This window comes from Physeter macrocephalus, chromosome 4, assembly GCF_002837175.3.
Source record: "Physeter macrocephalus isolate SW-GA chromosome 4, ASM283717v5, whole genome shotgun sequence".
Classification (NCBI taxonomy): Eukaryota; Metazoa; Chordata; class Mammalia; order Artiodactyla; family Physeteridae; genus Physeter; species Physeter macrocephalus.
In genome coordinates this window covers 80,563,147-80,575,818 of record NC_041217.1, presented here as the reverse complement: position 1 = coordinate 80,575,818, position 12,672 = coordinate 80,563,147, and the positions used below count along the sequence as shown (strand labels likewise).

The 12,672-nt window shown below is 47.4% G+C and overlaps 1 protein-coding gene across 1 annotated transcript; it reads right to left on the bottom strand.

Moving 5' to 3' along the window:
• Positions 1-2,013: 2,013 nt before the first annotated feature.
• Positions 2,014-12,516, bottom strand: TRIM45 (tripartite motif containing 45). The gene is given in 7 exon segments (XM_007119384.3): positions 2,014-3,517; positions 4,620-4,746; positions 7,038-7,152; positions 7,992-8,121; positions 9,362-10,095; positions 11,749-12,030; positions 12,032-12,516. Coding segments are annotated over 7 exon segments (1,740 nt in total). The 5' UTR covers positions 12,235-12,516; the 3' UTR covers positions 2,014-3,368.
• Between the last annotated feature and the right edge of the window lie 156 nt (positions 12,517-12,672).

Genomic DNA, 12,672 nt, shown 5'->3' with positions numbered 1-12,672 from the left:
AGAGAATTCAAGGAGGGGAAGTAGAGATAGCAAACAATTTTTTTTTGAGGTCTTTTTAAAGGGAAGCAGAAAAACGGAGCAGCTGTCAGAGGGGGATGAAAAAATTGTTATGGACTGATCTGTGTTCCCCACAAATTCATAGATTGAAGTCCTAGCCCCTAATGTGACTGTATTTGGAGACAGGGCCTTTAAGGAGATAATTAAGGTTAAATGAGATCATATGGGTGAACCCTAATTCAGTAGGACTGGTGTCTTAATAAGAAGAGGGAGAGACATCAGGGATGCATGTGCAGAAAAAAGGCCATGTGATGACACAGGAGAAGGTGGCCATCTGCAAGCCAGGGAGAGGCCTCAGGAGAAACCAACCCCGCTGGCACCTTGGACTTCAGCCTCCAGAACTGTGAGAAAAGAAATTTCTGTTGTTCAAACCACCCAGTCTGTGGTATTCTATATGGCAGCCCTAGAAGTCTCGTACAAAAATCAAGGGAAATTTGTTTTCTAAGATAGGGAATATTGTAGCATGTTTATTTTCTGAAATTAGCAATCCAGTAGAGGGGAAAATTACTGGAGCAACGTTGCTGGGTTGTAGAGATGGAATGAGAGCTCATATAAAAGTTTGCTTTTGATAGGCTTATAGGTAGATTTGTAGATATGGTGGGAAGGTCAGGAAATTCTCTTCTGAATTCTTTTGTTTTGTTGGTGAAATAGGAAGCAAGATCATAAGTGGAGAGGGGAAGTGGAGTACAAATTGCAATTTGAGGAGAAGAAAGTAGGAAATATAATTGTCTAGGAGAGTGGAGAATAAATGGACTAGATGTCAAGACTACTGGGCAATGCTAAGAGCCCATCAAGATCAGTGGTCATAGATTTAAAGGGAAACTAGTCATCATACATTTGTATTTTTCTCCAGGATCATTCAGTTGGGCTAGATGGAGATCTGGATCTAATCTGGGGTTTTGCCAGGCAAAAAGGACAGAGGGAGACTACATGCAAGAGTGTGATGGTGCTCTGTAGAGTCTAAACTGAGTGAGGATGAAGGAAAGGACATGAGGCGGGGTAAGGGAATAGTGGGAAGGCGGTCACTGCACTAGGGATTTTAGGGAGGTAGAAGAATTCGTAGAGTCAGGTGGGTGAGCTGGAAAGATGGGAGGTCGTGGTTGCAGGATGCTTGAAGTTGAGATTATGCAGAGGGAGCAGCTGGAATCAAGGTCTAGGGTATGACTGACTGCTGGGTGAGGGAAAAAAGAACAGAGTCATGGAGTCAAGATGTCTTCGTGGATATTGAATTATTCTAAGACTGATGAGTAGTACTGGAGTAGCAGCAAGTTTGGTGCTAAAATCTTCAAGGAAAAAGGGGGAATGACTCAGGGCTCTGTAGATGGCTGAACCACGTAGGGGTAACAGCTTGCATAAAGGCCTGAGCTTCAAGGGTGGCCATTTTTAAAGGAGGCAGAATAATGGTCTAGAACGGGATTTCTCGACAGCAGCGCTATTAACACTTCGGACTGAATAATTCTTCATTGTGGGAAGCTGGCCAGAACTGAGCATAAGCAGCATTTCTGACTTCTACCCAAGTGATGCTAGTGGCACCCTGCCCCCAGCTGTGGCAAGGAAAAATGTCTGAGACTTTACTAAACATCCTTGGGGGACAAATTCACAACATCAGTTGACAACCACTGATCTTAAAGCAGCAGTGCTGAGCTAAAGGACTCCTACCTGACTTCTGGGCCCAGTGATTATAAGGAGTGAGGAAGAGCAAATAATAATTTCAGAGGGTTACAGGGCCATCAGGGTCTTCTGGGAATATCAGATTTTGGTCAGAGAGAGGGCTGAAGGGAATCTTTCCAGAAAAGGGAGAAAATATAGTAAATATCTTCATATTTACAGCTACAATGTAGCTCACGTCTATCAATCAGCCTTGAGGAAATTTTTCCAGGATAACCTGACAGTGTTTTTTGTCTAATTATTTCACTTCCTTTGCCTGACCCAATTCACCATTCCAATGAGTTACTTCTTAATGGATCTTACATTGCAGATTTCAATAATTATATTTAATACATGCTGAGTTTTTGCTATATAAGAAATCAAGTGTCCCAGAAGAACACACAAACTATATACAGTGAAGACCACGGCAGGGCTGGGGCACCAGTGCTGTGTACTTCCTCTCCCAAGAATTCTCTTCAGTTAAGCAGGCATGCTCTAGGAGTCAAAGCTTCTAGTTAACTTCCTAGGTATACAGACAAAACTGAAGACGGTTCTCTAAAAGACAAAGAGGGTGAGAGATGTGAAGAGGATGAAGGTATCTGGATCGCCTGGCATGAGTACATCTGCAAGGAATTTATGAGGTCCTATTTCAACAGCATTCCCCTTTATTTACGGACTACGTGTCTGCCCCTGACCAAACAGTAATCTTCTAGGCTCTGGGGTTATGACGTGAACGTGGTGTAGAGGGGAAATGGCGGCTGTCCACCTAAACAGCAATATCACATTATAATCCATTTAAAGTGTGCTAGCAGCAAGTGGATAGGAGGAAAGGAGGTTTTTATTCTCTGAGGGAAATATCTAAATGACACATAGCTCAGGGAGAAATAAGAAAGTTATACATCAAAAAGTGAGGAACTAAATTACCCCCGTGAGTGCTAAATTCCAATGGCATGGGTACCTCCATGTCTGTACAAAACAGAAAGGAGCCTCCTTGGTATAGAAAGGACATTTTTTTTTTTTTGAGGGGGTGATACATAGTTTATTCAATTAGATTTTTCTGTTTACAACTGAGATCACATCTACATACTATATTGCTAGTCTACATGAGTACATTATTTCTAACGAGTTTATTAGACTTAACAATGAATGGGCTCAGTCATACAAAAACATGCACACACTGACACTGTTTTAAAACAGTAATGCATACATTATACTCCTCCTATAAAGCCAGCTTTGATTAACAACCTCTAGTTTCAAAGATCTGTCTGCTTTTGAAGATGAACTAAGATACACACTGTATGATTCTAAACTCTATTTTAGCCATTTTGTACAGTCGCTCTCCTACTGGACTACAGTATATATGTTTTAAAAGGACACTAATGAGGGGCACCATCTGGTATTAACTTTAACGAGACAGCTGACTGCCTCCCCTCCCCCCAAAGACCTTTGGCCAAGAAGAAGAGAAATGTAGTGTGGTCTCTGGTGCTCGACCACCTGCACGTACAATCAGTGAGTAACTCACAAAAAGGTACTTTTGGACTCAAGGGTATAACATAAGGCACTTTGTTTTAAATTCTATCAGTTTCTTCAGAATTAAGGTCAGGGGTCCTCTGGTGATCTGAAGCTGTGCTGGCCGCAGCTGTGACCACAGACCCAGGAAGCCATCAGAGGGCCACCGTCCTCAGTAGACTGCTCGCTGCGCTCTGCCCACCTGCCCACGCGCATTCTGACTTCTCGTTAAACTTCCCACAGCACGACCAGTGGGGGCGCCCCGGGTGGCCTTTGTGTCCGTGGCCACAGCCTAGGTACCCACCTGCATGGTTCAAAGAGGAGAGGGGAGAACCACCATTAGAGGAAAGTCCAGCAGTTACCACGGAAATTAATGCTCCTGGCGACATTCAGACTCATGGATGTGAAAACGTCTAATAAAAACCCGGCAAGAGGAACAAGCTATTCGACGCCTCTGTAGTCAGGAGAACTCTCAAGACTGATGATAGCAAAGCAATTAAGGTTAGCTGAAGTTCTAAGAAGAGTGTTATTTTAACACTCTTCTAACTCAGAAGGACTGGTTTGGATTTTTTTTTTTTTTTTTTTGCGGTACGCGGGCCTCTCACTGTTGTGGCCTCTCCCGTTGCGGAGCACAGGCTCCGGACACGCAGGCTCAGCGGCCATGGCTCACGGGCCCAGCCGCTCTGCGGCATGTGGGATCTTCCCGGACCGGGGCACGAACCCGTGTCCCCTGCATCGGCAGGAGGACTCTCAACCACTGCGCCACCAGGGAAGCCCTAGTTTGGATTTTAACTGTAACATAATCTAGATGAAAGGGAAGGGCAGAGTGGTGGAAATAAAATAGATCCTGAAGTGTTTCTATGAAAGTTTACAAGAGCCTATCTTAAGGCCCACCGTTGGAGTAAGGAAACCACAGAATACTGAAAATAATTAGATCTCTTGCCTGAGCTGACCCTCTTGCCCACCCTCCCTTCCCCCAAGAAAAGAGCCAGACCTGTTTCAGTTAATTTATTCATCTGTTCTCCCATCCCTGCCTTGTTTGGAATTTCTGTAAGGTTTTAAAAGGAATGGAGCGGGTTTACATCTTTGACACTGCTCAGGCTGTTGGAAAGGGTACAGGCTGAAATCGAGCATTCTAGGAGAAGCACAGGGCTCCTAGGATTGGTGGACTGTATCAAAACTAAAAAACTCAGAACTTTGCAGCTTGCTATTTCAGTTTCCAGAATGAAGAAGCTTTAAATGAAACTTTTAGAACTGTGATATATTTATATGCACAGACTGCATTCCTAGAAACAAAGCCTAAGTCTGAACACCCCGAAGCTGGTCGCTGTGGTAGCTGATCCCGCGGCCGGGAGACAGCAGCAGAGGGAGAGCGAGGGCTTTCAGGAGCGACTGGTTCTCCTTACCCGGCATGGTGCCTCCACATGCGCAGCGAGCAGTCTTCTGGCCTCCGCTGGAGCAGAACGTGCAGCAGTGAAATACGCCTGGGTGTGAGCGGTGCCGTTTCCTCACGGTCACAGTGAATGGTGAGCCCTTCAGTGTTCAGACCAAGAGCAAAGAACAGCACCTTGTGAGTCAACAGGGGTGTGCTGAGCATCACACACTAAACGGAGTGTAAGTCGCAGGGCCTGTCCCTGGAGGGATGAGGACAGCAGGAGGGAAACCGACTGGGGGACAGCAACCAGCTGGGCGCTGAGCTGGACGGGGCCAGATACAAATGCAGTGAGACGGGGAGTCACGGAATCCGTGCTGCTCTTCCAGCACGCAGACCACCTGATACACTAGGAAACCCAACTGTGCTTTCACGTCACTGACCTTGGTCTCTATCTCCTCCATTCCTGATCAAGCTTGGGTAACTATAGAGCACACAACCACAAGGTGAGGACATCTGTGGTCCTTTCTCCAGTTTCTCAGCCACACATCCCTTCTCCTCACATACTGAGCCAGCTCCTCTCCTTCCACCCCTCCATCCTGGACACAACTGTTTACCCATCCCCTCACTCTGAGTTGGTGAAGATAGATGGAAGGGAGGAAGGTCAAGAGCCTGTGGTTAATAATTCTCAGATTAGAAACTCTCCTGCCTATTTTCCTTCAAGGATAACTTCCATTCTCCAATTTCTACCCTATGTTAAACAGTAAATATTTAATAAGTGTTGCTATGTGCCTATCCCTGCATGAGAACCACACGTTCTGCAAAAGCACAAAGCAGAGAGGCTGGCACCTTAGAAGCCTTTCAAATGTTAAATCTCTCTTCCTTTAAAGAGTTTACAATCTATTTTAAAAACAACCTGGAGTTCAAAGCTATGGGTTCAAATTATGATTTTGCCACACAGGTACTGTGTATTGTGGCAAGTTTGTTTTCTTGGTCCAGTTGGATGATGATCCTTATGCCTCAGTGATTTGGAGGAAAAGTGAAATAATGTTTGTAAAAACACCTAACCCGGGCTTCCCTGGTGGCGCAGTGGTTGGGAGTCCATCTGCCAATGCGGGGGACACGGGTTTGAGCCCTGGTCCAGGAGGATCCCGCATGCCGCGGAGCGGCTGGGCCCATGTGCCGCAACTACTGAGTCCGCGTGCCACAATTACCGAGCCTGTGCGCCACGACTACCAAAGCCTGCGCGCCTAGAGCCCGTGCTCTGCAATGGGAGAAGCCACTGCGATGAGAGGCCCACGTTCCACAATGAGGAGTAGCCCCCACTCACCACAACTAGAGAAAGACCGCGCACAGCAACGAGGACCCGATGCAGCCAAAATAAATTTACAAATAAATAATTAATAAATTTAAAAAAAAAAACACCTAACCCGTCTGACATCCTGTAATTAGGCAAGCAGCAAGTGGCTATTGAAAATGAGTCTTCCTAGGGCACAGACCACAAGCCTAACACATCATGATGCTCTATGGTGTTTTATTGTCCCTGTCAGTGTTGATTTCTGGTTGGGGGAAACCTGACAGCTCAAATGTCAGCAGAGATTCTGCTGGACATGTTGAATATTACCCAATTTTTTTTTTTTTTTTTTTTTTTTTTTTTTTTTTGCGATACGCAGGCCTCTCCCTGTTGTGGCCTCTCCCGTTGCGGAGCACAGGCTCCGGACGCGCAGGCTCAGCGGCCATGGCTCACGGGCCCAGCCTCTCCGTGGCATGTGGGAATCTTCCCGGATCGGGGCACGAACCCGTGTCCCCTGCATCGGCAGGCGGACTCTCAACCACTGCGCCACCAGGGAAGCCCTACCCAATTTTCTAAAATTCATAATCTCTAAACCAGAAAGTGTTACATGTATCTGTTACATGTATCTGTGGAGGTAACAGACAAGCATATACATATAAACAGAGTAGAGAATTATCTGGGCAGATGGTTAGGCAGATAGATGACTGGTCAGTCAAGAAGAGAGGGCATAACTCTCCCAATGGTGTTCCAGTAAGTCCATGTCTGGTCATAGTCTGAAAAAGCTGGAAAATCCTGAGCTAGATAATATTGCTCAAACGTGTGTATGCTTATCCACTGGTAGATTGGCCCCTCTGATGAAGGCATCTTTCCCAAATTAAAAATTCCAACAAACTGGGAGAATGATAAAATACAAGCACAACTGCCAGGAGGTAAAGTAGGGATACAGAGTTCTTATGGTCACCAGCATCCTCTCGTAAGAATAAGAGCTGCAAAATCTGGGCCATTTCTAAAGTGAGGCGAAGTAAGAAAGAAGAGAATCCTGTTCAAGCCCTCTATACAGCTGATCCTGTGAGAAATGTCTCCACATACTAAGATGACAAAACCCAGGGGGGCCAGGGTGAAAGAAGGTCAGGGAAGCACAGGTAAGGTCTCACTCACCTGCACATGTTGTTCCTTGACACAGACGAACACAGTATAGATGCCAGGTTCCTTGGGGGTATAGGAAACATAGTATGTCCCATCCTTGTTATCGTGGACCATCGTTTTGACTGGACTGGATGGAGGTGAGAGTTCAAAAATACCATTCATTCTCACAAGCCTGCTTCAGTTGCCCACTATTTTAGGATGTAAACTCTACACCAGTGGTCCCCAAACTTTTTGGCACCAGGGACTGGTTTCGTGGAAGACAATTTTTCCACGGATGGGGTGGGGAAGGGGGGATGGTTCAGGCAGTAATGTGAGAGATGAGGAGCGGCAGATGAAGCTTCGCTCGCTTGCCTGCCACTCACCTCCTGCTGTGCGGCCCGGTTCCTAACGGGGCTACGGACCCCTGCTCTACACCATAAATCCAGTATTAATTTTAAATGTCCCCCAGGCAGGATGTATCTTCTACTTGTCTCGGAAATTAATTTTACAACAGAAGGTAAGCAACATAAATGCTGATTTAATCTGATGTTCTGATGAATTCCTTGAAAGCGTCACTGTTCTCTCCCGTCAGCTTCTGTTGTACCCTCCTGCTCTTCGTCCTCCCTCCTCCCTCCTCTAATTCCAGAGACGTATAACTTTGCTCCCAGCACAATTTAGTAGCAAAGTGAGGCTGAATTTTGAGAAGGGCACCATTCAGTCTAACACGGAATATTTTTCAGTCTATTCGAAGCTTGGGATGAAGACAGTCTGAGGGGCAGATCAGACCTTTGGGAGAGAATTGAATACAGGCCTAAAACCCACACAAGGAAACACATCTGGTCCACTTGGTCCTATTGCACTTTTCAATGGCATCATGGGGAGGTAGGCTGGAACTACTGCAGTTACAGCCCCACTACTGCAAAGGACCTCGGGTTTCCAGTCGCATCACCGCTCATTACCTGTGACGCCTGAGTATATAATACAAACCTGTCTTTCTTATCTTTAGGGACTACTGCGACTTGAATGTTCTCTCCTCCCCTGCCCATGCTCTCTCCTGCTGCATCCTTACACATGACGGTGAAAGAGGCTGTCTGTTTCTCTCGGGCTCTGTGGAGATCTGCGGAAGATAAACACTCCTTCCTCACCTCAAAGGCCAACTGCGTGACTGTATCCCCAGATCAGACACCATCTTGCCTTTTCTCTTTAGAACAAAAGGTTGTGTTTCCAGTTTCCTCCCTTTCTTTTCTCTCCCCTGCCTACCTCTTGGGAGTCACTCCTGGTGAGCCTGCTTCTGTCTCAGCCAGCAGCTGCTCTTGGATCATATAGGATCCTGGACCTTAATTTCAGCCTTAAGGAAGCTTTGAAAATACTCAGGCTTGATGTAGGTATTCAGAGAAAAAACCTCTGGACACCGTGAGAGAGGCTGGTAACCCCAAACTACCCTCTCTGAGCTGCAGATCCTGCTGGAAGAGGCAGGGGGTACAAGGTGACCACCTGGGACTCTTCATGCTGTGAAGTCCTCCACAGCGTGGTAGCTGTGCCATGGTGTTGGGGGCATATTCAATAGCTACAGCCTCTGGTCCAGAAGTCGGATGAAACAGTCTTCTTAACCTGGGGTTCGTGAACTATGAGGCCTACGAAGGGTCTAAGAATCTCCTGAAATTGTATGCCCAAATTAATGGGTGTTTCTTGGGGAGAGATCATTCTCAAAGGGATCTGTGACCTCCGAACAGGTAAGAATTCCTGTGCCAGTTAGGATGACTCTACAATACAGTCTTCCTGTGAAGACTGATCTGTGAAATATATGTTTGATCAATGTGCTTCCTTTAGGAAGAGAACAATGTGGTCAAAAGAAATTGTTTTTCCCCTCTACTGACTGAAATGCCTACCATATTCCTTCAAATGCCAACATGTGGCTTACATGAACCAAAAAGGGCATAGAAGAAAGCAAACCATAATCCTGTCATCCTCACTCCTCAGAAACTCTCTTCAGAACTTGGTCCAAGACATCCTCTCTGAACAGGCAGGATTCTGCCCTGCCCTGAGGTCTATGCTGTTATCTCCTATGGGCACTACCTCTGTCCTGTCATCTGAGAGAAACAGCATGATCCTTGAGTTCCTTGGTAGTTACTACTTTTCTCCACTGGAAAAGGGTCAAGCTTCACCCCTGTAGGGATCTTAACTGTACCCTGACCAGAACAAATCAGAAAGAAAAGGACAAGGGTGGGGTCACCATCCATTGGATCCATATGTCTCTCTCCCTAGCTAAATGAAGACCATGGCTGAAAAAGCCACATGTCTTTAACACCATGTCCTGTCCACTGTCCTCTCAATGCCAGTGGGAAATGCCTTCCTACCTTCCCCTTGAAGGACACATTTGGCTGGATCGACCTCTTTGGTATTGATGGCCCCATAAACTTCATAGCCACGGCACAGGCCTGCTTTCTCCTTAGGAGAGAAGGTGATCTTCTCGTTCACTCCAGGATGGGCACTATATGCCACTTTGTTCAACTTTGTGAGCCGTTCCATGACCACCCCTTTGGTGATGAGGATCTCCAGGTCGGAGCCATTGGTCAGCAAGCGCTCGGTGAACTCCACTCCAGTCTGCATGTCTGCCAGCAGCTGCTCCAGCTGTGCCTTCTGCAGCTGCAGGGAGTTTTCCTTCTGGATCCGGATGTCTTCCAGCTGCTTCAGCAGCTTGTCCCGATGCTCCTCGATGGCCTTGATGTAGCCCTCGGAGAAGGTGTGGACGTCGGCGGCCACAGCCTCCACCCGTTCCTGCAGGGCACTGTTGGTCCCTTTGATCTGTGCCAGGGCCTTCTCCAGGGCCTCCACGTGGGGCTGGGTGCCTTTGAGGAGCTCCCGCACGGAGTCCCCGTGCTTGTGGACAACGTTGCTGGTGAGGTCGCAGGGGTGCTCCCGGTGCTCCCCCACCATGCAGTCCCGGCACACGGGCTGGTCACAGAGCTCACAGAACAGTCTCAGCTCCTCCGCAGGGTTAGCGGGACACGGAATGGGTTTCCCAATCTGGCTGTAGCCTTTCAAGTCTTTCAGGTCCACCATGGGATGGTAAGTCATCTTCTTCTGCCGCCTAGGGGCAAACAGAGTCGGGGACGGGAAATGAGGGGACAACTCTACTTGGGAAACAGTCCAGCAGTTTTAAGAGCACGGGCTCTGAGGTCCAGCAAATCTGGGTTCGGTTCCTCATTCTAACCTCTTACTAACCACATGACCCTCTCGGATTCCAGTTCCTCTTCCGTACCGTGAGGATAATACCTACCTGAAAGGGCTGTTGTATAGGATTAAATGACAGTAGGCTAGGGCTCTCTGACTCGGCACCTGACTTTGCCAGAGGTTGCAATGCTAAGGCTACATACTGGAACTTTCCCCAAAGAATTAATTTGTCAGGTTTAGGCAAGAGCCACAGCCTACTCCTGCAGCAAGCTAGAGGGGAGAGCACAGTGGAGACCCAGCAACAAGAGACCAGACCTGTGCCAGATGGCACAGCAATAAACCTCAGGCAATTAAAAAGCAGCTAGCTGGCCACGACAGTCTCCCTCAGCTTCCACCTAACACTCTGGTAAAGCATTTCCTTTGACTAGTGCCTACGTCACCCAAAGCAGCAAGCTAGAATTTTCCTCAACAAGAGTCATCAACATTATTAGAGAGAGCAAAATCAGTGGTCAGTAAAATCAAACCTCTAATTCCCCTTTTCTGTAGCCCTCTAGAGATTCAGGGAAATCCCTAGGAAACCATGGTAACTGTTCAGATTTTCCCTGTTAGCATTATAGCAACATCAAGCTTACATGCCTATTCCGGCACCAGAAGAGTGGCTGTAGACAAGATAGGGTCAGCTGTTTAGCTGGCAGCAAAGTAGTCAAAATACAAGTTAAAAATAGAAAGACAGAAGACGACTAACTTGTTCTGTTGGTGAGGCCAGAAAACACATGGAAGGCAGAACTTAAAAACTAGGGTAGGCTAATCCTAAAACCTTGGCCATCTTACATTGTGATGTTCTGGAATGGGGGAAGGGGGTCTGAAAGGGACAAAGTGATTTATGTGACAAACTGTTCACCAAACACCCTAAAAGACATAATCTGCACCCCAATACGCACCTACCAGCCCACCTCACCAAGTTCCAGAGTAACACTGGGGTACAAGGCAAAGGCTGAGGTTGTGCCCCACTAATCAGCACCTTATACTGGGAAGGCAGCAGAAATTAGTAGCAAAAGCATAGAAGGCAGTCAGAAGATCTGGATTTTAAATTCAGTTCTGTTATACACTACTTACCAGCTATGGGACCTTGGCAAATCACATACTGCTGAGCTTCAGTTTCCTCAAATAATAAATAGGGATGAAAACATTGCCTGCTTTTCTATGAGTTGCAAGGATCAAATGAGATCGAGGGCAGGGGCTTTGTCATTATACTCATTCACTTTCTCTAGCAACCAGTACAATTATTCACTATACAAATGATTGATGATCCAAGGAAAGTGTAAATGTGCTTTGTAAACTGAAAAGGACTCTGCAAACCTTTGATGCTATAATTATCATGGGTATTATATAAAGGCTGCAGGAGTTAACTACTGTTCTGGAATATCTGTAATCACATTGTATATTGCTCTCTGACCTTCCATGGAATTCAAGCTTTCCTTTCCATCTGCTCACCAAGGTTATTTCTCTGTCTTGACACCTCTTTGTACTCCGTTCTTAAGCCACACCAGGTGGGGTATCCCATCTTTACCTATGAGCCTGGCAGCAGAAGTGACAGAGATTGGTTTTGCAGGTCTGACACCTCTTCTCCACTTCCCTGTCGCTGCACAGGTCACACACCAGGCCCTGGCCTTCCCCACGCAGACTCTCCAGCATCACATCATTCACGGCCAGGTGGTCTGTGGTTAAAGCCTTCACTCCACCCATGGGCAGGTCCACCTGAGCATCACATACCGGACAGAGGATGCCAATCTGAGGCTGCAGAGTGCGTGGCTTGAGTTCCTGGAAAACTGACCCCTCAGAGCTTGTGTCAGTCTCCCCCTCGGATGTCCACTACTGAGAAGGGTTCCAGCTGCTCCAGACAGGTGGTGCAAACTGTGTGCAAACAAGACAAGAGCCTGGGGGCTTTGAAAAGCCCCATGCACAAAGGGCAGCGAGTCTTGCCTGAGTTTCCAGGTGTGGTCCCACTGGGGAGTTTGCCCACGAAGCCCAGCATAGGCTTCCTTTCTTCTGCCATATTCCCTACGTTTGTGCTCAGTATCAGAAAAGGCCCTGGGCAGTTCTATAATGAAGTAGTATGTGATTAGGCCCACCCAAAGAGAAAGTTTCCAAAACTTGAACAGAGACCATGGGGACTCTCCCTTTTGGCAAATCAAAGGGCAAAAAGGAAGAAAACGATTCCTCAAATGAACCACCCACACATCTCCGCAAGGCCCCCTCCTTTGCAAGGCATCCCATACCAGACACGCCCACGCCCTCCTGTCTCCCCAAGTCCTCCTCCCCGGAAGCGATTACAGATTTAGGTCTCCAGCTAGTCCTACTGTCGACTCCTGAACCCCTGCACCTCCATCACCCTCCACTACCAGACCCCTCCCACCGCCCGCCCCACTGGTCCCGCGCCCGACACCCGACAAGTGCCACCCCCGCCCCCGCGCGATGAGGTAGGGGGCGCCTC